Source organism: Tupaia chinensis, unplaced genomic scaffold (genome assembly GCF_000334495.1).
Source record: "Tupaia chinensis unplaced genomic scaffold, TupChi_1.0 Scaffold000119_1, whole genome shotgun sequence".
Classification (NCBI taxonomy): Eukaryota; Metazoa; Chordata; class Mammalia; order Scandentia; family Tupaiidae; genus Tupaia; species Tupaia belangeri.
This window is the reverse complement of record NW_006159585.1, coordinates 4,898,896-4,923,468: the sequence shown is the minus strand read 5'-3', so window position 1 is coordinate 4,923,468 and position 24,573 is coordinate 4,898,896. Positions and strand designations below refer to the sequence as shown.

The following is a 24,573-nucleotide window of genomic DNA, read 5'->3' as shown; positions in this document are numbered from 1 at the left end:
GATTTTCGCATTAAGAATGTTCAACTTGCTCTTGTTCTGCTGTTATTCCTAGTCTAGATTTTCAGCAGTGTAACATAGAAGATATTTGTTTTCTTGATGTTTAATCACTATTTGGGCTGTCCTTATTAATAAAGTCATCTTTGAGAAGTTAGTTCAATATGAGGAAGATCAGAAAAATTAGCCTGGTTTATTCAGGATTATCTGATACGATTATTAAATCATTATTGGGTTACTGCAATAGAAGTTGTTTCAAATTATGTATCACTTTGAGCAAACTTTATTGAAGCTTTTACTGCATTAGCCCTAATTACTCACAATAATGATGCAGTGCTCCCTAGAATCAGACCGCCTTTGCTGTGCCAGGGGACTGCAGCTGATCAATAGCTATTGAGCAGTTTGATCACGAAGGCTGACCTGCTTGAGCACCAGTGGCAGCCACTGCCCTTCTTTCCTCCCAGTAGCTCACAAACTGACATGTTCCCAGGCAGCCACCCTCTCCTGCATCTCCTCTACGCCCCTCCTATAAATCAATAACTTCATTATCAGCATGACTCCTGGACTTTGAGAAGCTAAAAAGCTGCCTCAAAAAAAAAATGGGGTGTTCCTTTTTTTGTGCACATGTGTGTGAGTATACACCCACACTTACACATGGGAAAAGGCATTTTTAAACCTCTGACTAGCACGATTTCTATAATATTGCAATGTTACACAATAAGGTAGGAAACATTCCTTTTTTCACTCCCATACCAAGATTCCCAGTTTGAAAAAGTACCAGTAAGACTGTAGACTGATTAATTTTTTGGCAAATATTTACAACAACCTAAAATGTATCTGTTGCACTTTCCTTCTTTTGTATTAAAATGGCATTGCCAAATGATCTAGGTAAATATCACCAGTAACAAAACATGTCAAAATCACGAGTCCCTTGATATAATGCATTCTCCCCAAAACACATAAGTTCACTCCAATTGTTTGAAACATCAAACAACCCCAAATGAACATTCTACAGAATAACTGATCAGTTCTTTTCAAAGGTGTCCCGATCACGAAAGATAGAAAAACTGAACTGTTATTTACAGATGGAGGAGACTGTGGAGAAATAATAACTACATGCAAAATTAGATCTAGGATAAGATATTGAAATAGAAAAAAGGACATTAGATGAAAAACTGGTGAAACTCAAATAATTTTTGTTGTTCAGTTAATAATGTCCTAATGGTAATTTCCTGTTCTTGATAATTACACTGTGGTTAAGTAAGATGTCAACACTAGGAAAAGTGAGTGAGGTTTGTAAGAGGACTCTTTGTACTATTTTTGCAACTTTTAAGTCTAAAATTTGTTTAGAATAAAAATGGTAGATTCAATAACTTGGTGTTAAATATATTCATGATTTGTGGGAAAAAAATGTATCTGTTGACTGTTTTCCATTTGACTGTGAAGTAGTTCCAAGACTATGTTTCTATCAGACGTCTCACATCATGTTAAGCACTGTATAAGCACACTGTTACTGCTTCTCAACCATTCACCTTACTCTGTGATTCTTTACAGAACATCTGCTATTTGTCCAAAACCATGCTAGATACTTTAGCACCTATTATTTTTAAATAAAAATAATTTCTAATAAATTGAATTATTTTAATAGTGTCATACCTAAATAATTACTTAATTTTGCTTTACAAGCCACTTAGTCTTCTATCCTCTTCCTCCCCCCACCCCCCAGGAAGATCTGAGTCTCCCAAACTATTCTGTGGAAATGATAACCTATTAGAAAATACAGTGACTTCTGTATACAGATAAAAGTAACTCTAAATTACTCTGCTTATATGAAAGATGAAGACAGACATTCTAAAGAATAAAAATCAAGTGAGTTGTCTCGTCAGAAACATATATGACAATTACACGAGCATCCAATTAAATGAAATCAAACCCAGAAGCTATTAACTGCCTAGTATTTGCTCGGCCTTGGTTAAGGCTGTCCACTTCATCAAATTATGAGTTTCACTTACTGTTCTCTAAAGGAAGTAGGAGTCCATGGTTAAGGAGAATAAAATCTGCTATTGCTCATATTGGGCTTACGGCAGAAGTGGGATTCCATTGGAAATCAGGCAGTAAATCAGGAAATTTGGTTTCCAATCCAATTGTGTGACCTCCGGCAAATCTCTGAATCTTGGGAGCATCAGTTTCCTCACATGAAACAGAGCACTGGACACAGGCCCAGCCTGTGTGTTCCTAACTCTCTCAGGTTTGTGAAAAGCTAATTTTCTGTGGGAAGTGAACTCTCAGGAAGATCTGGCTTCCAGCACCTGGGGTAGATCTCTGGCCTGCTTCCCCCCACAAAGTTCTGCTCGGCAGCCTGAGATCCGGAAATGGACCAAACCTGTGAAATTCTCATGAGAGTCTCATTTTTAAGTACTGCCAAAAAACCCCCAGCCCACTGCTGCATCCTGAAACAAGAGAGTTTTGGCTCAGCTCTGATTACCAGAGAGGCAGGTTTAAAAGTTTAATACCCACCTGATTCTACAGCCCATTTGGCTTATTTGTAAATTACTTACTGGACATATATTTGCAAGCTCACATAAGTATATGATCCCAAGAATGGGTTCTCTCACATTGAATGGAAAGAATACAGGAGAAAAAAATGGGGAAACCACCTGTCTCTTGCCCCTGGGAAGTATCTGTGCTTGGCAAGCAAAGGCAGAAACACACAGGCTAATTTTTGAATCGTAAAGGGAGGTCCCTGGTGCTTAACTGACAAGGTTGAATAAGCAATTATCTGGGTGGGTAGTGCAGACTGCAGTTCAAATCTTCTGCTCAGACAAGCTAAGTCTTCCTTGAGTTTCAGGCACAGCACTGGTTTCCATTTTCAGGACTCTGCCCATAAAGCTCCCTCTGCTTAGACACCCTTCCACAAAGTGGCTACTGATCCAGCAAGCTTCAGAGTAGCCGTTTCCCCTTTCCTGTGACTTTCTCTCCTTTACTTTCTTCTTGTCCTCCTTCCTGGCATCATTCACACACTGTGTTTGTGAAAGGTGTTAAGATTTCTGGTCATATCTGAAAAACCACCCCATTCCTTTAAAGTAAGACTTGCATGACTGGGAAGAATATCACTTCCAAGAGATAGTAAGAGCTAATCCCAGAAAAATGGATTGTATAGTAAAATAAGACTGTGGAATTCTCTCCTTCCCAGAACTTTACAACACACATTAGTTGATTAAAGGCTCTAAAGATTCAGGCAGGAAGAAGGCAGGTTCAAAGAAGCATTATCTACACTTGTTTTATGATATAAACACCTTTTATCATGAAACATCTCATTAATTTTGCTCAATTCAATTTAAGAAGTCATTCCATGTATTTCTTTTTGGAGTGAATATGCATAATGGGTCTCTTCTTGGTCTTCTAATCATATTAGGCAATTCTAAATACTGCAATATGTTTACCACACTTACCAATTTAATTATACAAGAGATTATGGAATGTGCCATCATCTTGCAATACCATGAAGGTAGCAAAAATCTATGTCATGGACTCTAATCAGCTCAGCCAGTGCTTGCACTCAACAGAGAGGAGAGAGACAGAGAGGAAAAGTGAGGAATCACACCCCCTGTGGGGTGGTGGCCATGCCAAAATCCCTTCTCCATTGTCCTGTTAGGGTCATGGGCATGCACACACATGCAACTGACAAAATTTTCAAGTTGCTGGGTCTGGGACTTCAACCACAGCTGGCCATGTGGGAATCCAGCAACCTTAACCACCATAAAATCTGTTGGCCCCAAATGGAAAACATTTAAAAACCTCAATGAAAGGTGGCAAATACACAGTTGAAACATTGGATATTATGGGTATTAGGAGGAGCTATGATTGGTTTGGCCCGGAAAATCTTTAGGGTATGAATAAGAATTGAGTAAGGCCATCCCCAAATACCAATGCTAAGCCAAATCCAAAATTTGCTTTCCTGGTGCCAGGGATGAGCTTGGTAAAATGAGGACTGGCACAAAGGCTTGTGGGAGATACCGTAGGCAGTAGGGAGAGCAGAACTGGGTGGGGCAGGTTGAGGAGAACTCAGGACATCAGAACAGAAGTTCATATTTCATTGACCTCTGGTGAGGACTCTGAGGACTATTAAGGATTTCTTGAAATCTTGGAGTAGAATGAATCAAGATCTCAGGGAATCCAGTAATTCTGTCTTTCAACCCTTATGAGCAAGAGAGGAAGTACAATGCACTGAGCGACAAGATGGGTCTCAGAGTCCTGACTGTCCACAGGCTCCTGAGGGTTATCTCCTTACTCTTTGCTTCCTGTTTGGAAAATGAGGCTACACATATTTATTTCACGGAGTTCTTTTAGGAGTTACATGAGATTATATACATAATGCTCTTGAGGCAGAAATTAGCAGTTCTTAAGGTTTGATAAAGTGATTAATATTATCAGTAGTAGTATCATTTAGTTGCTACTCACTGGAGCAGTATTAGGATAAACTGGAATGCTTTTCAGAGTACCCTTTCCTCCAGGTTCCAAGGTGATCTTTCTTTCTCATAGATCCTCATACTTGAAAGACTCAGTGCTGAAATAGCTCTCATGCTCTGTGGCTACATGAGTTCAGCTAACTAAGAACTCTTACCTGTATTGGATGAAACCATTCTAGTGAGCTTTCTCCATAACCATCTTCCCTGGAGTGAGCACAAAGCATCTGAAAAGTACTCACCTGCATCTGAGGTTGCTGCGGATGCAGCAAGGAGAGACAACACTGGGGACGGTGGGATTGCAACACTGTCAACCGCAGCTGGCTTCTTCCTGGTCATCATGGCGGACGCTGAGCCCTCACTTTTACTGTGCACTGCTGTCTGGTCCACTTTTAAGTGGGGACTTGGCATCCCTAAAAAATAAAAACCCCAAAGCCTACAGTTACTTTAAAGGAAAAGGAAGACAGGCAACCTAAAATCTGAAAGTGGTTTGAAGAAATGATTTAATGATTTGACTTCCTCTCAGTGAAAGAATTAAATTTTAGACTGTTTAAAAAAAAAAAAAAAAAGAGCCATGACTAGATTTTGGCTCTGTGGCCAAGATTAGGAGAGATGGCATTCTAGGCTGGCTGCCTGGAAGTGGGGTAAGGGCATCTGGTTAATGAGGCAGCACTAATAATCCATCAAGCACCCTTTTGCTTTCTGAGGATCAACAAGATCATCTAGAGTCTGTGCCATTTGAGGCAAGAAGGGGTTTTCAGGGTGTAGAAATGGTTAGCGACCTGGCAAGAGTACTCATGTCATGTAGCTGGGGAGATAAAACTAAGCAAGAAGTACTTGTAGGGTTGTATGTTACTACTTTTAGGAGATCTGGGAATTCTAAGGATATAGAGAGCAGTGTGGGAAGAGGTGAGGGATGGCCTTACAGATACTCTGCTAGAACAACAAGGGTGAGAAAGAGTAATTTTTCTGCTAAGAAGAGCATACTCTAAGTCATGACTGGGGAATGAACATGACCCCACACAAAAGGTCACCTGATGCAAATGTTAACTGTAAGGAGTGGTCTGTAAGCAGTCACTACGTCAAGGGAGATCTTGAGTGTCTGGTACAGTAAGCATCATGTGTTGTACTGATGCTGAAAAGCCTGGGAAGACTCTTGTGAGGTGCTTCTGCAAATGTCTGGAAATTTACCATCTAACAAGCTGCAAGAGCTGTTCTGGAACCATGTTTCCTGAGCTTGAATCCAGACTCTGCCACTTTCCAGCTTTGTAATAAAGAGCAAGTTACTCAACCTCTCCAAGCTTTACACTTCCTTAATGTATAAACAGGATGGTGATAGTACTATCTGGTACAGATTGTTATAAGCATCCACGAAGTCAATCAGCGTGAAGTGCTGAGAATAGTGTCTAGCATGTAGTCCATGCTATATTGTGATGACTATTATTATTATTCCTATTTTTGCTACTATCATTATTAAACCCAGCCGCTGCCTCTGAACCAATTACCACCACCAAGCAAAAGCTCAGTTCTTTTGGTTTTTTTGACATGGTCCAAAATTACTGGTCACTTTCTACATCCCCAGCTACAAAAAAGTGTCTCTCCACCTCATCCAAGCATAAGTTCAGAAGCTGAGGTGACTGAGTCCATGTGCAATAGCTATCTATTTAGAGCTTTTTCATTTGTAGGCTATATGACACTGACAGCAACAACAAATGGGGCTTTATCCCAGTAGTTTTTTTTTTTTACTTAAGAATTATTTGTTTGATTTTATTTATCTTCACTATTATTATTTTTAAATTTGTTTCAGGGCACATATGCCTACCAGAGAGCGAAGAGAGGGAAAGTGAGAAAGCAAGCTGCCAGGTCTGGGACTGCAGTCAGCTATATGGGAGTCCAGCATCCCAACCGCCACCCCACCTGCTGGCTCAATCCCAGTAGTCCTTGACTTCTTTTTTTTTTTTTTTTTTTTTTTTAATCATCTCAACCAGCCTGAGTGATGCAGCCCCCATGCAGAGTAACATCTCACCACCACAGTGAGATCGGCTTCATGTAAACCTCGTGACAACCTTGTGAAGCATGTAGTGTGGATAATTCTATGTTCTCAATTTTACAGATGGGACAAATACATTTCTAAGGGGTGAAGAAAGAACTAAATAAACTCATATAACTTTTAATGTCAGAGTGAGAGGTTTCCAGGTAGCCAGATGCTCTATCCAGCTCATCTTGATTTACCTAGTTATGCTATGGCCATGACCCTAGGCTGTTGACAGTATGTTTCATGCTGAGAATAGAGAGGCTCCAGTATCACAGCTGGATAAAGTACCTGTAACCACCTAAGGAAGAAAGTCAGGCTGACATTTATCTTCTACTACATCCTCCTGCTCTCTATCTCTGTCTCTGAAACTCCCATTTGTAATGTCATGAATAATGACACCAACTCATGCTTTTGGGAGTTTATATTTCATAGCATTTTGAAGGTAGAGATAGACAAATATCAAAATCTGAGGCATACAGGTTGCAAAGCAAAACCAGGAAGAAGCCTAGAAACAAATATGTATGGTGCTCTCCACTTATAAATAAGCAGGTATACTAGGTACAAACAGGTTGTGTATTTAAGACGCATACAGAAGCCTCTGTAAAGAGATCCTTCCACACAGTTAACAGTGGTTACTTGGAGGAAAGACTGCTGAGGAAGTGGGAGTGTTTACTTTTACTCCCAGCCTTCTTTATTGTTAATATTTTTCAAACCACAAATATATATTAAATGTTTGTTTTTTCCTTCCATTGAGAAAATAAACACAGTTTGTGAAAAATGTAGGTCTATTAGGTCATAGTGCCTGATGGCTAAAAAATCTGATAGTGGGGGGAGCAAGCATGAGTCCAACGAAAATCGCTCACTTAGGTGCTCTGTGCCACCATGGCAGTGTCTATCTAAAGGATATCCTTTAGATAGATGCAGGCGTAGGTCACGTGGCATGCTGCTGGGAAGCTATGCCATGTGGCTTCTGTAGGATAACAGCTCTTTTGGAAATACTCACTGATAAGTAATCTTTGTACCTGTGGACACATGTGAGAGAGCTAATTCTTTGCTTCATTTATGATATACTCAGGATGAAGGCCATAAGCAGGATTAGTAGTTGGATATTTAACTCTCACATGGGAACAAACTGATTTTTTAGTTGTACCCATTTTCACGCAAGTCCTCACAATCCAAATTGGTCTCAGTCTATATCATTTCATGAAAGGTGATCTGATTGGAACCCTTTTGGCCATCCTTTGCTACTCCAGATTCTGTTCATGTCACAGAATGTGTTACAAAAACAAGTGACACTTAAAACACTCTATAATTCAGATAGTCACTATTTAGCTCTTTTAAAAACCTTAGATAATTTGGAATTTTCTAGATGATAGCACCACTTGCTACTTGCCATCTAATGAATCTGAAAACAAAAAAGCCCTGACTTTTTCTTAGTCATTTTTGGGTTCTGAAAGGATAATGAAACAGTCCCAGAAATAACATACACAGGCAAGAATATTAGACAAACTTTAAACAAAGGTGAATCCAAGAACACTTAATAATCCACAAAACTGTATCTGAGAGCAGAGGTCTCAGGAGACTGGGGTGAGTGACTACTCTGTGGGAGTCAGCACCAGTAAGCAGGATGGCTACTGGAAGTCTACATTCCGGGTATCTGCTGATGCTCCACGGTGGATGAGGGTGAGGTAGTGGGACATTTGGAGCTTCTTCCCAGCATAATATCTCTTTTCATGGAAGGGGAATTTCTGAGACTGGAGGTTGACTGTAAAGAAATCCAGATATAGCCTCATTCTGCTGGGTTACTGAGAAATAGCACCATAGCTTACACTGGGGGCAGGAATGAAGGCAAGCGTGGCTTTCATCTGGGAAGACGATCATTGTTTCAAATTCTGAAAGCAGACTTTTTGGAGAGCACTCTTATTGATATGCTCAGAGCATCCTTAATTCCCAACATAAGACCAAGTGCACCAAAGATTGCACTTGGAGGCCAGCACACCTATACATGAGGAAGTAACAATGCTAATAAGTTTGTGGATCTAACATCTGCTCATAATTAAAAGATAGAGCCAAGAGGAAACAACACAAAAAGTTAAACCTATATAAAAAGCCTTCTGGTATAACCTGTTGACCTCTATTGACAACTTAAAAAAAGTCTTTGGAACAATGCTGTAGCCATCGAGGGACAGTCACTCATTTTCAAAGGTAATTTATCCTAGACCACTTATCCCCTCAAACCTCTACCTGCACACCGTGTTTGCATTAGGGACTTGATTTATGGATTCCTACTCCTTCGATGCAGGAGCTGACTTCCTGTTGCCTTGGTTACTTGGAGCTCAGTTCAAGGTTAAACTACTCCCAAATCAAAATCAGTGGCAGGCACTGCATCTAGCGGCCAAGTTATTGACTGCCCCAGGATGCAAAAAGGTCAGAGACCAAAGCACTGTTTACTGCCTTAAGGGTGAGTCAATAGCTTCAATATTTTGATTTTGTTTCTTCCAAAGTAATAGTTGCTGCTCAATTACCTCTTCCCAGGTTGCTCAAGGTCACAGGGGTCATGGAGGAAAAGCAGAGTCTGTGGTGGCTTACTTTCCCAGGATCCCTTTAATGAGCTCTGTGACCTTGGATAATAAAAACCAGCCTCACCTTACAGTAATTTGTATATCCTCTAAGGTTTATAAAGCTAGTTATCTACTTTCTCTCATTTTCTCTATACAGGATGAAAAAAACAAACCATTGTGGGATGGTTACTGTGTACTCCTCTTTTCTAGATGAGCAAAGGGAGGTTCAGAGAGGTGATATGACTTATCTAAAATCACACAGCTGGTAAGATCTATATCTCTGACTCCCAGTTGGGTCCTCATTTCCCAGTTTTCTCTAAAAGAATTTGATGGAATCATCACCAAGGGATCATATGTAATTCATTTTGCAATGTGCACTGCAGACAGCAGAATATCTGGCAGACAGTATGTGATTAATAGAGGCTTGGTGAACAGCTTAATTAATTATCTAATTCTAAGATTTGTAAATGCATATGTTTCCTGGTGACAAAGTCTAGGCTGGCATTGTGGGAACGGCTAAAATTGCGGGAGGGAAGGGGCCTTCAGTCAACCCTCTGGCTCCCTTTATACTGCATAATATAGGGTTTGGCATGGATTGGGAATTATGCTATATTGAGCAGTTAGTGGTTTTTAATTTTGCAAAAAGCTCTAATAAGCATTATGTTTTTTTGCCCCTCCCCTCTTGCCCCAGCAGTAGAGGCATAGAAGGCCAGCTGATTTGCCAGAGTTCACATATCACGTGTGTAGATAAAATGATGCTGCAATCTATGTTTCTTGACTCAATTTGATGTTCATTCCTTTCCCACAATACATCAGCTTTAATGACATACTTTTCACAAGAGGAAACTACTCATGAAAACTTGTAAGTAATACCTTTCTAAGATACTGGCTGTATTCTTTTTTTTTTTTTCTTTTTTAGAAAATGAACTTCAGGAGACCAGCAGTTAGCGTAATGGCTATGTCACTGGACTCCCATGTAGTCGACTGTGGTTTGAGTCCCAGACCTGGTGGCTTAAACTCACACCACGCGCGTGTGCGTGTGTGCCCAAGATCCCGAGAGGAGAATGGAAGAGAAGGGATTGCGGTGTGGCCATCCCCCCTGGGGGGTGATTTCTCCCTTTCTGTCTCTCTGTCTCTCTCTGTCTGGCAAGCGCACGCACCCTACAGCAAAAACTTCTCCAAAAAAAGAAAAAAAAGGAAAAGAAAATGAACTTCAGTCATGGCAATAAGAAGAATCTATGTAACAAAGGAAAGCAAAAAAAGAAAAAAAAGGAAAAGAAAATGAATTTCAGTCATGGCAAGAAGAAGAAGAATCTATGTAACAAAGGAAAATGAATCAAATAAAATATGCCCTTAAGATTTGGGAAATAATATTTTTCTGTGCCAGAGTCAATGAAAATTTTATCTTTGATGCATTATTTTATGCACTAATTAAACAAATATTTATTGAATATCAACTGTACCAGGGACATGGTACTCATCAAAGCAGTTAAAGTCCCTATTTTCCCAAGAATTACATTTTAATAATCTTTACATAGCATAAGGGTAGCAGTTACTTTTTATAAGGGCAGTGAAAGATCATAAAGTGCTTTTTTAATCATCAGAAGGTAAAATCGTATTACTCACACGACATCATTAGGTGAATTAGGAAAAGTCATTCCTTTCAGGTAAATATAGCCCAATGGACCCAGAGCTTAGTAAAGAGAGGGCATCTTTGTGCAAATTAGAAAAAGGCATGACTTCTTTACTATTGCACATGCATCCCTTGAATCATGGCTTGGAGGTAGAACAGACTGAATTTCAGCGCGCTCTCCTGTTCAGACAGCAAACAACATGCTCTAACAGAGGTGGCGGTCCTATCAACATTTGTTTTGGGTCAAATGTTCTTCACTCTAAGACTTTAAAAATATAACATTTAGGGTACGGTTTTATTGTTTCTTTTTAGACAGGGCCTTTGTGTCACAATCCTCTTGCTTTGACTTCCCAGCTGGACTAACCAGGCTCTGCTCTTATTCTATGCGAGGTTTTACTATTTGAGCCTGCGATTCTCCTAGTTTAGTCTTCCCAATTGCTGAGATTATAGTCACACACTACCACAATTCAGGTTGGAATGAGACCCAAACCCAGGCCTCCCATGTGATTCTAACCTGCAAACCATGGTGTCTTAGCAGTATGCACTAACAAGGTTGGGCCAGGCAGGATAGAATTCTCAAGTAGAATACTGTTCAGTGAACCAAGAACCAATCATTTTGAAATCAACAATTATTTGAGGGCTGACTAGTAAAATTCATAAGTTGTGATCTCTGTCTTCAGAAAGATGATTTAAAAATAGAGTGAGGGGACCAGCAGGTAGCATAGTGGTAAAAGTGCTGGACTCTCACATGGCTAAACACAGTTTGAGTTCTGGAGCCAGTGGCTTGAGAAATCAGACCAGGCGCATGTGCATGCATGCCTAAAATCCTGTAAAAAGAATAGAGAAGGAGGGATTGTGGCATGGCCATCCCCCTGGAGGGTGATTTCTCACTTTCCCTTTCTCTGTCTCTCTCCAATAAGCACATGCACCCTATGGCAAAAACTTTAAAATAAAATACTGGAGAGCTGGATAAGAAAGAAATGCCTACAGAACTGACAAACCAGACAATACAGAAAGCCAAAGGAGTCCTCCATAAATTCAGAGAGGAAGCTCTCAAGGAGATGTAAAATGGTTTCCTGTTCATCCACATACTAACTCAACTTTCATTAAGAATCCATAAGTTCCAGGTACCTTTAGATACCAGGAACTTGAATCATCCCTGAATGGGGCCAACCATCAACTCAAAGATAGATATAGGAACAAAAATCCCAGTCTTGAAACTCGAGTAGTATTCAACAAGTAAAAGTGAAGGAATGGACTAACTAGGCTGGGAAATGGCAAGGGCAGAAGCAGAAATAACAAGTCTACTTTGTGCAACTGAGAGGAATGCTTTGAATGAGCCATAAGAAGCAAACCCCAGATGGGGCCAGCAGGTGGCGTGATGGTTAGGGGTGCTGGATTCCCATATGGCTGTCCCTGGTTCGAGTCCCAGACCTGGCGGCTTTCTCTCTGTCTCTTTTTCTCTCTCTCTCTCTCTCTTTCTCTGTCCCTCTGGTCAAATTGAAATAAACAAATGAATAAATAAATGAATAAAGTTAAATGAAAAATCTTTAAAAAACAAAAAAGCAAACACCAGAAAATATGTTTGCAAAATCAGTTGAGGAAATTAAAGCCACTTCTCTTCAGGTTGAATAAGTGCTTCTCTCCTACTGTTTATCTCATGGTCCTGGATATACTTCTGCTATAGGCCTCACCTTCTGTCCCACACTTTTCTTTTTTCTGTCAGTTCTTCTAGACAACTGCAAAATTCTAAAGGTCAGGAACCATGTCTCATTTTCTTTTGACTCCTTGGTACTTCGGTGGATAGTACTTGATACTCAAAAACATTGGATGAATGGATGAATAAATAGAACAAACACTTATTTCTTCCAGGTTCCAAACCTCCCTGGAAGCTGCCCTAACTACTTCAACTCACATGTTTCTCTATCTTAAAACTTCTTTGTCTGTATAATATAGAATGAAGGTTAAGAATATATTCTCTGAAGTAAGACTTCCTGTTTTACTAGCTGCATGACTTGGGCAAGTTATATAAATTCTCCATGCCTCAATTTCATCATTTGTTAAGTGAGAATTTTGTGAGGATTGCATTGAGTTTATATATTGTGGTAGGCTGAAAATAATTCCCCCCTACCAAGCTTCCCACATTCTAATTCCCAGGACCTGTGAATATATCATGTAATACAGCAAAGGAGAATTAAGGTGCAAATAGAGTTAATGTTGCTAATCAGCTGACCTTAAGATAGGGAGAGTGTCCTTAATTACCCAGACAGCTACAGTGTAATCACAAAGAACTGTCATCAAAACAGAGAAGGCAGAAGAGAAGAGTCAGAGAGAAAGAGATTGAGGATGCAAACAAGTTCAGAGAGAGACAATATTGATGGTTTTGATGATGGAGAAAGGGGTCCATGAATCAAGGAATGCAAATGGCCTTTAGAAGCTAAAAACGAGGAAATGAATTATCTCCTATAGTTTCCGAGATAGAATGTAGCTCTATTGACACTTTGATTTTAGGTCAGTGAGACCCATTTTGGACTTCAATCCTTCAACAATATAAGATAAAAAATATATTTGTCTTATTTAAGTTACTAAGTTTGTGGAAAACTCTTACAGCAGCAAGAGAAAACTGATACACACATAGAAACACTTACTATGCACGATACAGGTAGAGTGAGCACTCCATTGCGTTGATCATGAGTATTTGTTACCACTGTCTGGTCTTAGTACAAATTGTCTCACTTGAAACTTCTATTTCATGAGTCCAATTTATGAGTATCCACTACAAGATTTAAATTCCTTAGGAAGCAGAAACTCCTTGTATTTTCTTGAATCATCCTAACATAAGACTAACATACACATACAAAAACCTATTCACTGAATACTTCTAGTTAATAAATTGTATCAGATAGAAATAATTTGTTCAGATCAAAGTTAAAAGATAGGGATTGTGAGACATTGGGTTATTGCAAGCTCTTTCCCATCTTTTTATTATTATTATTCATACATTAAATTGCTATACATCATTTAGATTGTGAAGAGACTTTACCCAGCATGATACACACCTCAGTCCAGCCCTGTTGAGATCACCATACACATCCTCGTCAACAGATATAAACCTCAACTTCACCACACTTGCTGGATGAATTTGGACAGGGCTTGGAATCTCATCCTGCTTTGCTTTCCTCTTCTTCAGGATGTATCCTAGTTCTACTATTTTAACTCCAGGCATTTTAGATTCAGAAAAAAGTACTTAGCAATCTGATTAGTTTTCTTGCCTATCTCTTGTTAAAAAATTTTTTTTAATTATTTATTTCTTTGCAGCTGAGAGGAAAAAAGACAAACTATTTTGATAGGGTCTCCTGTCATAATCCTTCCCTCAGCCTTCTCAGGCATCCAGGATCAGAGACACACACACGCATGACTGGCATGTATAAGTAAACCTTCATCTTACACGTAGCTCTCAGCATTGTGCAGCCTTGTGCTGCAATTGTGCCACTACAACTGGGCCAGGTCTAGCTCCCTCTTAATTCAAAAGTACAGAAATTGGTTGAAAAGAAAACATTTTTGCCCGTTGGAACCTCATGGAAATTTACATTAAAGAACGTTTTACTCTGCAGTAGGTTCTAACGATGAATGAGTGAGTTACTCCTGATCCTATAGTGAAAGGTCATGCCAGCTGAAAGGTATTTTCTAGAAGTGTCTAATATCATCTAGAACAGAGATATATAAAAAACAAAATTGTACAGGAGACATCTGAAGTTAGAAATTTGTAATCTTTCTATGTCTCAGATATAAGATCTTCTTAAGGGGAAAATGGCGCATATATGTGTGTGTGTATGTGTGTATAGACACCAAATTTTGTTCTCAGCTTAAGGTTCATAGATACCTGTAAGCTCAGGTTAGAATCCTTGCCTGCCTAAATTGATTCCTACATGCATGTGCACACACATACACATGCCCCAACCCACACGCACACACCACAGAAGGACAAAGTACAGACAGAACTGAATGGAATGCTAATAAAACTGCACCCATTTAAAAAAAAAAATGCAGAAACAGTAAGATGTTACCTGTTCTTTGAAAAATATTACAAAGGGATTTGCAAAAGGTATTAACAAGGGAAGAATCAATGCATATGTGTAATTAAGACTAATTTAGTAGAACAGTATGTCAAGTATGCTCATTACATTCTTGGTGATCAGCTAGGTTAAGAATTTGCCACTTTAAGGTACGTAAGTCATGTTACAGGCTATTGCTGAATACAGAAGTCTCAGCGAAGTAAAATCAAGGTAGTTTAGAGTTACATAAACTTGTCCAGTCCTTCTTGGGCATCCTTGTCCCCGAAAAGGAAAGGAACTTCTTTTTTGCCTTGTGCCACATGCAGAGTGGCAGAGCTGTAACCCAAGCCATGTCCTTGGATCATCTCAGGCCAGCACACTGGTTTGCTGCTACCAGGGTTACATTCTGAGACCTCACTGAACCAGTTTTTTCCTTTTTTAGTGCTTGTTATTCCATACTCACAGAGTGGTTTAAAAAATAGACCAGGCCCAAAGTGGCAGATGTGATATAAGTCATTGTGCTACTGTCTCTGGAAGATTCTTTTCTAGATTTGCCCTCATGTGAAGGGCTTAGTGATCAATGTCAGTCAACATAAGCATCTTTTGTAGTGTCTTCCTTTTTACCTCTGGAGTACAGAGTCACAGAGCACATCTGCATGGTAATACAGATCTTGATGCTAACTGGGTCACCTTATTTGCATTTTGATTACTGCTTATTTAGAAGCCACACTGAGGAAAGAGCTTGATATCAGGAGCCTAGAGCATGTGTGTATATAAATATACGTATAAACAGATAAATGTACATGTACTGGTTTGTGAAAGATCAGTTCAGTAAGAACTCATCTCTCATGGACATATCTGGAGAAGTCTGGCCATGTCTGAATGTTGGGATTCTAATTATGATTATGAAATCTAATTATTCTTTTCTGTGTAATAGGGCCCACTATGTCTGACAAGAGAAATCAATTCAGCATACATTCCTCTTGTTACGTAGTCATTTCTAAATATGGGAAAGTTGCATTGGTTTTAAGAGCTTTACTAGGTGTCCTTTCTTCAAACCACCTACTTGATTCCACTATTTGAATTCATCCTATAGGGTACGAACACACTGTAATTGTGTGCAGGCATGCACATAAAGACACAGAATGTGTGCTAGAAAAGCTCTCCTTTTTGCAATAGAAGAGGAAAAAAAAAATCACAGAAACTCAGACCCATCATTAGATAGATCTCCTAATCTTTATCTCTAGTAGTTCAGTCAGACGAGCTAATACCATGATGATGGCTTTGAAATCTCTTAGGAATTGGATGAGGAGAAGCGATAGTGATGAACTCCCAGCTAATAAACACAGAGTGCTTATTTCGGCAGAATGATCAATTTCTAGATGTCCTGAGGCTTGTCTGATACAGTTGATTTACTCATCCTCGCTTACCTCGCTAATAAAGCCAAAGTCCACCATCAGATTACAGAGGTGCCTGGGATTTCTTAAAGGGGCAGGAGAGAGCCAAAGTAGAATCCATCATCTTCCCATGAGCATTGCTTCCCGTCCACAGTCCTTGGAACCCTAGCTGCCTTCCTTAGCTGATCTGCACTCAATAGACTTTGGGCTAGTACAGTAATACAGACTATTAATTTGTTATCTTGTTAGTGGAAATTTAATGCAATGATCTAAAACAACTCTTACATATTGTGATAAACTTTAGTGCCTCCGGGAGGCTCCCCTTGCATTGGGCTCATTTCACATCTCATCCATTATGTAAATGAGATTTGGAAATAGTTGAGTTTCACTAATGTAGCTCAACTCTGATGGATTGGAGAGAGTCGGTCCTACTGAAACTAATGAGGTTAAATGCATCTCAACGTTTCCTTCTACTTGGTTGATTCTGCAAGCCCCTGTTCAAGAGATGGATGTAGTGCATTTTTTTTCACCAACCATCTTCTAAGATGAAATTTCAGTGTTGCCTGGGCCCAAAGTGGTATAAATACACTTGTTTTGGGTGATGCCTGTGTTGGTTCCAACCCGCAAAGCTAATGGACAACATGCCACGGTATTGTAGCAAGACCACTAATATAATTTATGATAAAAGGAAAGTATTTTAATAGTTCATTCCTCTGAGGAAGTCTCTTAGTCATCCAAAGACAGGGGGAAATGTCCTGAAGTGGACAACGGAGATGAAGGCCTTAAAAAATATCACTGGGGAGGTCTGAAACTGACCAAGACATTGCTTTTGATGCCAAGATTCCCAGGGATTGTTCTTGAGACAGGGATAAAGAATAAGGACTTCTTTGGTCTGTGAAAGGGTCAGCTAGCTGGGACAGCGATAACGTGCTGCTGAAGCTGGATCCGTATGGATCCACATGCTGGGTGAATATGTATGGTGGTGGGTTCAGTTTCGGTGCATGTACCTGTGGTATGGGCTGGTTGGGAAGGCTGAGGAAAAGCACTGTAGTGTGAGAACCCGTTGAGGATATTTGCCTTCCTCTCTCTTACTCCCATAGAAGAAATAAACTTTATAAACTGTGAAATTTTTTAGTCTTTTAGAAAGGACGAGGGGTCGAAGGGAGAAAAAGAAAGCAAAGATATGGACACAGGAACACTCCATTTCAGAATCAGAATTCAAATGTGTTAGCTGGCACTTAGGAAATAAACTGCTTACAAAGAAGTCTTAAGGTTGTGGATAAGGAAATGGACCTGGAGCAAGGCAGACCTTCGTTTAAATCCCAGCTCTGTCGCTTAACTTGGCATTTGATTTAACCTCTTAAAGTTTCCATTTCTGTGTGTGTATCTAAAGGTAATTAGGATGTAGGCTATCAAACACCTGACTGGAACATTTGTAATTCAGGGAAGATCTTGTAAACAGGTAACTTCTCCATCTTTGCCCTCCCAACTAACTTCCAGCTCTCTGAAAGCTAAGATCCCAGGAAGCAAAGTTTTGTGAATTCCTAAATATTCCACTTGATGCTACATTTTCCATAACTTCTGGTGCTTAATGATAAGGAAGCAGCTTTGTTCAAGTATTAATTTGTTCAGCAAAAGTTTTAGTGCCCACCGTGGATATCTTAACTCCAAGTCCTTTGGGGAACACTTAAAGTGTAAGAAATAGTCTAGTCTTTGGATAACTGAATATCTGGTTTAAGAAACAATGCAGGGACAAGAAGTTTAAATAAAACTATTGATCTCTCCTGAGCTGGAAGACCACACACATTATTTTCCATTGTACTTGGGATGATGTTAGAAATTTTCTGGGATCATTTTAATGAGCATGTATTCTATCACAAAAGTTAGAAATGGAATTTATTTGCTGTATAATTCAAATCCAAACATAAATAATTGACCTGACTGGTTAAAAGTCAGAATTTATTTATTTTTTTAATTTTTCACTTAATTTTATTATTTTTAAAAAATTTGTTATATGGTATGTGTGCTCACCAGAGAGAGACAGAGAGAGAGTGAGAGAGAGAGAAAGTGAGAAAGCAAGCTGCCAGGTCTGGGACTCAAACTGCAGTTGGCCATGTGGGAGTCCTCTGTTCCCTAACCATTTTGTCACCTGCTGGACCCCAGAATGTATGTTCATACAGGTATCACAGTAAAAGTAACAGGTAACCACTATGACAATTTTCATGGAAAAGCAGCATGTCAAAGTGGCTAAAAAGGAGTTCTGAGACCAACTTCCTAGTGTTCAAACCACAGCTATATAAGCTACTAGTTTTCAAACCTGGGCAAGTTTTTCAACCTTTATATACTTCCGTTTTCTCATCAATAATGGGATTAATAATGGGATCTGCCTCAAGGCTTAAGTGTGAGGATACAAAGATATATTTCTACCCTCAAAATGCCAGAGGCAAATAAGGAAATTACCTTTTCAATATTCTGTGATAAGGACCACAGTGTCAGGTAGGAGTCCTGACTACCTAGGAGAATGGGTGACTTCCCTGTTGGGGCAGGAAGGACATCACTGAGGAGAGTGAGATTTCATTTAGGTCCTAAATAATTTGGAATCATTGACTGAAAGAGAATGAAAGTAATTCCAGAAAGAAACAGCTGCAGGTGCAAAGATATGAAGCATGAAGTAGGATGGCATATTTGGGAAAAGGCAGGAATTCTTATGTGGATGGAGTACAGGTTCTAGGGTGGGAGAGTGAAGCCTTGAAGGCAGGGCTGGGGGACAGGCTTGGAATGGTGTTAGGAGTTTGTATTTCACCTGTGGGCCATTCAGAGTCATGAGGGTTTCCACGTTAACACATGGAAATACCCCTCCATGAAGAAAAGGTGGCTTTTTCTCTGTGTGTACGATGTGGATTCCAGGGAACAAAAGCTGCTCCCAGTAGGTTTTGAGAAGGTGGCCTACAGATGATAAGATGTTTTGTATTAAGAGCTCAAGCTCTGATATGGAATGGCTAACCAGTGTGACCTGCTGCACACAATGCCTGCCTGCCTCCCCTTCCTTTGTTTCCTTTACCTGTCCTCAAACTTAACTGGATAAATTTTGCCCTAGAAGCTTCTTTCTGAGCACTGTGGGGGGAACCAGGACAAGTAAGTTATGGCTCTTTCTTGGAAGACACCTAAACCCGTGCTTGAATCATATTTTTGCAGATCAAACTTATTTTGTTCATTAGGACAGCTCACTATTTAGAGAAGCTGGAGATAAGAACACTTTGGAGAGGTTTTTTTGTTTGCTTGTTTGCTATAGGGCACGTGTGCTTGCCAGACAGACAGAGAGGGACAGAGAGACAGAAAGCAAGAAATCACCCCCCTATGGGGGATGGTCACGCCACAATCCCTTCTCCTCCATTCTCCTCTCGGGATCTTGGGCACGCATGCACATGCGCCCGGTGTGAGTTTTAAGCCACCGGGTCCGGAACGCGAACTGCAGTCGACTACGTGGGAGTCCAACAACATAGCCATTACACTAACTGCTGGTTCCCAAGATAAGAACTTTTTGAAAGTTATGTTTTCAAGATGATAACTCCTTCCCTAATATATGTGTTTTGCCAAGTGTAGACTCTTATGTATTTGTACCAGGGTTTTAGATTGGTCTTTCTGTCTTCATGGGCCAGGTATTTGACATGTTTTTGAAGGATTTCATTCCCAGCATACACAAAATCTCCTATTGAGGTTCAAGCTTTTGTTTGTTTTTCATAGGGTGTGTGCTCTTACCAGAGAAAGACAGTGAGAGGGAAAGCGAGAAATCAACCCCAAGGGGGGGAATGGCCACACCTCAACCCCTTCTCCCCCCTGGGATTTTGGACAGGCATGCACATGCACCTGGTATGATTTTCAAGCTGACAGGTCTGGGAGTTGAACTGTGGCCAACCATGAGGAGTCTAGGGCCTTAACCATCATGCCACCTGCTGACCCCTAATCTTGTATTATTTTTAAAGAAGTTTTGAACATAGGAAAGAAAACCGGATATTTGAGTAGAAAAGAACTAACAAGTGAACAATAATGAGAGTGGACATTTCATTGGTTGAAGAGAACAAATAAGCAGATAGAAACCATGCAAGTGATTTAACTAGGAGAGATGGAGAGGCAGAATATACCAGAGGACTAGTATCAGTTTCTAAAGAAGCATGTGAACATGCTTAGAACATGACGTTTTAATAACTAGTTAAAAGTCATGAGAGTCAGCCGGTGGCATGGCAGTCAGGGTAGCTGGATCCCACATGGCCACATGTATAATTCCAGTCTCAGACCTGGAGGCTTGAGGTACATGCCAGGCCTTTGTCTGTGCATGCCTAAAAGCCCAAGAAGAAAACAGAAGAGAAGGGACTGCAATGTGACTATCCCCTCTGGGTGTATGTGTGTGGGTGATTTCTCCCTTTCTCTCTGCTTCTCTCTGGTGAAAGCATGTGCCCTATAGCAAAACCAAAACCAAACAAACAAACAAACAAGCTAGTTACTAGTCAGTATACAGACCCCAAACTAAACTTTTATTTAATTTCAATTTAATGGCTTAGTTCATTTATAAACTGAAGTTAGTCCACCAAGGTCTATATAGCTACCACGGCATTGATATGGACTGGGAAGACTGATGCATTTGGTGATATATCTACTTACTCATTCAACAAACATCTTTTGAGCATCTACAATAAAGAAGGGACTTTGGCAGACTTTGGTAAAAATGCCATTATTGAACAAACCCAAGAAGGGTAAGAATTAGCATATAATGAAAAGAGCAGTGATGATTATGATTCAAACTAAAGAAAAGCGATGCAAATTGAATTCATGACTACTGAAGAAACAGGAATATTAGACAGCCCAGCAAAAAATAACACCCCACAATTATGGGTAAAACATGCAAAACAGTCTGATCTGCACTGTACCAGTACTGTCTGAGAGCTTTGCACACTGGCCCAGAGATTCATTTAGAGACCCTGCTAGGTATCGCCATATAGGAATTACTTCACATGTTTACTGCATGGTTCATGGTCTTGAAGAAAAGCTTCAAGGAGGGGGACAGGGACTCAGGAAATGGGATTTCCAGGCTCGCTTGTCTCTAGCTCTATGATTTTGAACATGTTACTTCATGTTTTGTTCCTGAGTTTCTTTACAATCTCTGACTCCTTCTGATTCTATACCTTGGGTAGGCATGAGAGCTCTGGCTGATCCTAAACAGTAGGGAAATCCCCTGGCTATCCTAAAAGAAGATCTGACAGCCCAGCTGGGAAGCACTTCTATATTGAAGAAGACAACAGAGATCTCATTTGTTTCAGATAAACCAAATAAAGTGCATTAGTTATTGAACATAGAATGACCTGAGAAACCTCCTCAGATCCAGCCTCACCTTCGTGTTTCTATCAAATAGGTGTGGCTACCGCACTGGAGTAATATCTCAGGAAGGCAACCTTAAAACTACTTGCAGGGGAAACCTCATTTCAGAGAAATCCTTTCGGCTCTTTCAGGACCAACTAACTTTCCATGGTTAAAGACCAAATGACTACATGTGTCACTTTTAATCTAAACCTCTCACAACCCTTGGAGGCAGCTAATACTAACTATATTTTATGTATGAGTACAATGAGGCCAAATTGTTAGGAAACATGAGAGTCCCAATGACTAGATGTTGCCAGGAGTTTGAACTCAAGCCTCACTGGCAAGCGCTCTCCCTTAAACAGCTTTCCTTTTCCCCTCTTAGAAATACAGATGGACACATCAGTGTCTGGACTTCAAGAAGTAACAGACAGAATGAGAGAAGTTTCTTATGTATGTCCTTTAGGTGAAGGTGTAGGAAAAGAAACCTTGTCAGCAAATGGCTTGTTTCTTAATTCTGCCCAATTTACCCCCGGGTTCAAGCACATAAAAGCCTAATATGGGCTTAAGAAATGTCAGAATCTGTTAAAAAAAAAACAAAACCCGAACTAATTTTGATTAAATATCCAATTAGGCCATGACTATGGAAAATCTCCAGGAACTCAGAGCTAAGAAATAACTGCTACGTTTGCCATGAACTTGAGAATTAAGTTTCCCAAAGAGAAGAAAGGAGGCAGAAACCAGGATTTAGGAAGCAAATGAACTGGGTGCCAAGGAAACAAATGCAAGACTTTTTAGATGAGAAAGAATTCCCTCACAAAAAAATAATAAGTGCGTTAAGTAATGCATATGTTAATTTTCTCAATTTAGTCATTTCAAAAATGTATACATATTTCAAAACAACATGTTGTACAGGATAAATATATACAATTTTCATTTGTCAAGTAAAAAGGACTCTCTGACTATATTTCCAAACCTGGAAATTATTACATTTCCCAGCTAATAAAACTGACAGTAAAACATTATTTTTCCAGCCTTGGTTATGTAATAAGTGGAATGTGTTTGTTTTTATAAGCACCCTTTTAAAAATAATCAAAGTTATCTGAGGGCAGTTTTTTGTCAAGCCAGAAATTTGCTTGCAGTCCATCCAGCAGAGAGAGAGAGTTACTAGGTTCTAGGCTTGGGTAGGTGGGGGCTCCCTTTCCCCAATGGTCTCACCAAAGGCTTGCCTGTTATTAAAGAGGATCAGGAGCTGGCAAAACAGTGATTTTCCAGTTTCCCTTGTAACATCTCTTATCAGAAGTGTGCATTCTCCTCACCTCTGGACCCGTGTCTCTTCTCCAGTATCCTGGGTTAGTTTCTGTTTATTGCTGTTAATACAGCCACAACTCAAGAAGCAGGTTACCACTCTTACTCAGAACTTCTGTAGTCTACACCTTGCCCACAGCACCAACTGACACCAGAGCCCAGTAGACTTTGCTTTCATTTGGTTTAATACAGTCCCTCAGCAGCCATGAGGGATTCGTCCTAAGACCCTCTGCAGATAACCACCATCTACTAGTGTTCAAGTCTCTTACATAAGATGGGTATGGAATTTGCATGTAGCCTACACACATCTTTCCAAAAACTTTACGTCAGATATAAGTAAAAGAAAAATAAACAGAAACTCCTTTAGCATCTTTCTTTTAGGGAACCATCTCTTCTTCATTACATAACAAGTGGCATGGCCTGGTTAAATCATCTAATGATTCTTTATTACAATGGGAATAAAAAGTGATATCTTAGGGAATTTACTCTAAGGCTTAAATGAAGTAAAAATCTATCAAGTGTCTAGCACATCACCTGGCTCCTAATAGGTATACTGTTATTAACGTTGTTGTTATGCTATCATTTTGACTTCCCCAAAAGATAATTAGCAATTTGAGAAAAGAGCCTGTGTTCTGTATTTATTATGTGTGTCCACCCATTCAAAGGGCTAGCAAAAGGTCACATGATCAGTTTAATGAAACTGCATTTGTATTTTTGTAAAAGGCATGGACTAGAATAGCTTAACGTAGCACAAAAACTGCTATTTCAAGAGGAAACAAAATGGTATTTTTTCCCAGTCTACATAAGAAATATTTTATAATTCTATGAATATTATAAAGAAGATGCAATTTTTATGATTTACAGAATCACAGAAGAAATAAGAGAGCTATTTATTATTCCATTTCAAGAAAGTGAAACAGAGGAAGTATTCATCTGAGAGTGTCTTTACTTCTGAAATAGCATGGGAGTAAAACGGTAAGAAAAACCACTTGGTCTGTAGCCCAGATGCCAGAATTACAGAATACCAAGACGGGGAAGGATGATTTGATGGATTCCATCATCCCATTGGTGAGACCACTGTAGCTCCCAGAAGTCACATGACACTGTTGATGAAGTTATGCCAAACTGGGCTAATGGGCTTCTGGGCCCTGCTCCTCTTTCACTCAGTAAGGGTAACTGGGCCATTCATGTGATTTTGCTGTCCAGGTTCTTGACTTTGTAGTTTTTCTTTGTTTAATTTGCATTATGATTATGAAGGTGGCACTAGAGGATGTGGGGATGGGAGGGAACAGAGACTCCTGCAAAACGACCTGAGATTTTGCTTTGGAAAGTAATCTGAAGAAAAGAGAGACACATAAGGACTTCTGAAATCTATAAAAGTCATTGGTAATAATGAAAGGGATCAGACTATGGTTTTTCTTTCTTTCATTTTTTTCTTTTATTTATTGAATGAGGAAAAGAGACAGAGAGACAATCAGCTCTACTAGTGTCTTCATGCCATGACCCACCCCCATCCTCAGCCAGCCTGGATCATGGGCACGTGCCCATGCACCCAGTGTATGCAGGGAGGTCTTGGGATACACAGTAAATACCTTCCATCTGAGTCTAGTTGAATTATTACTGTCAATTTGGCCCTTTTTTTTTTTCCTTTTAAAGAAGAGACATGGTTGGTGGTAACCTTTAGCAACAGCATTTAGCACCACATTGACAGATAGGGACTTGGGAGGCACCTCTTTATCTCTGTTATCAGTGGGAAACCATGTTCTAGGTGC

The 24,573-nt window shown here is 39.8% G+C and overlaps 1 protein-coding gene across 1 annotated transcript in view; it reads right to left on the bottom strand.

Annotated features, from left to right (window-relative positions):
• SETBP1 (SET binding protein 1) overlaps positions 1-24,573 on the bottom strand; it is a 380,871-nt gene that overhangs the window by 25,063 nt on the left and 331,235 nt on the right. The window contains exon 5 of the mRNA XM_006144402.3: positions 4,703-4,873. Coding sequence (XP_006144464.2) covers positions 4,703-4,873 — 171 coding nt within the window. The remainder of the gene's footprint in view (positions 1-4,702; positions 4,874-24,573) is intronic.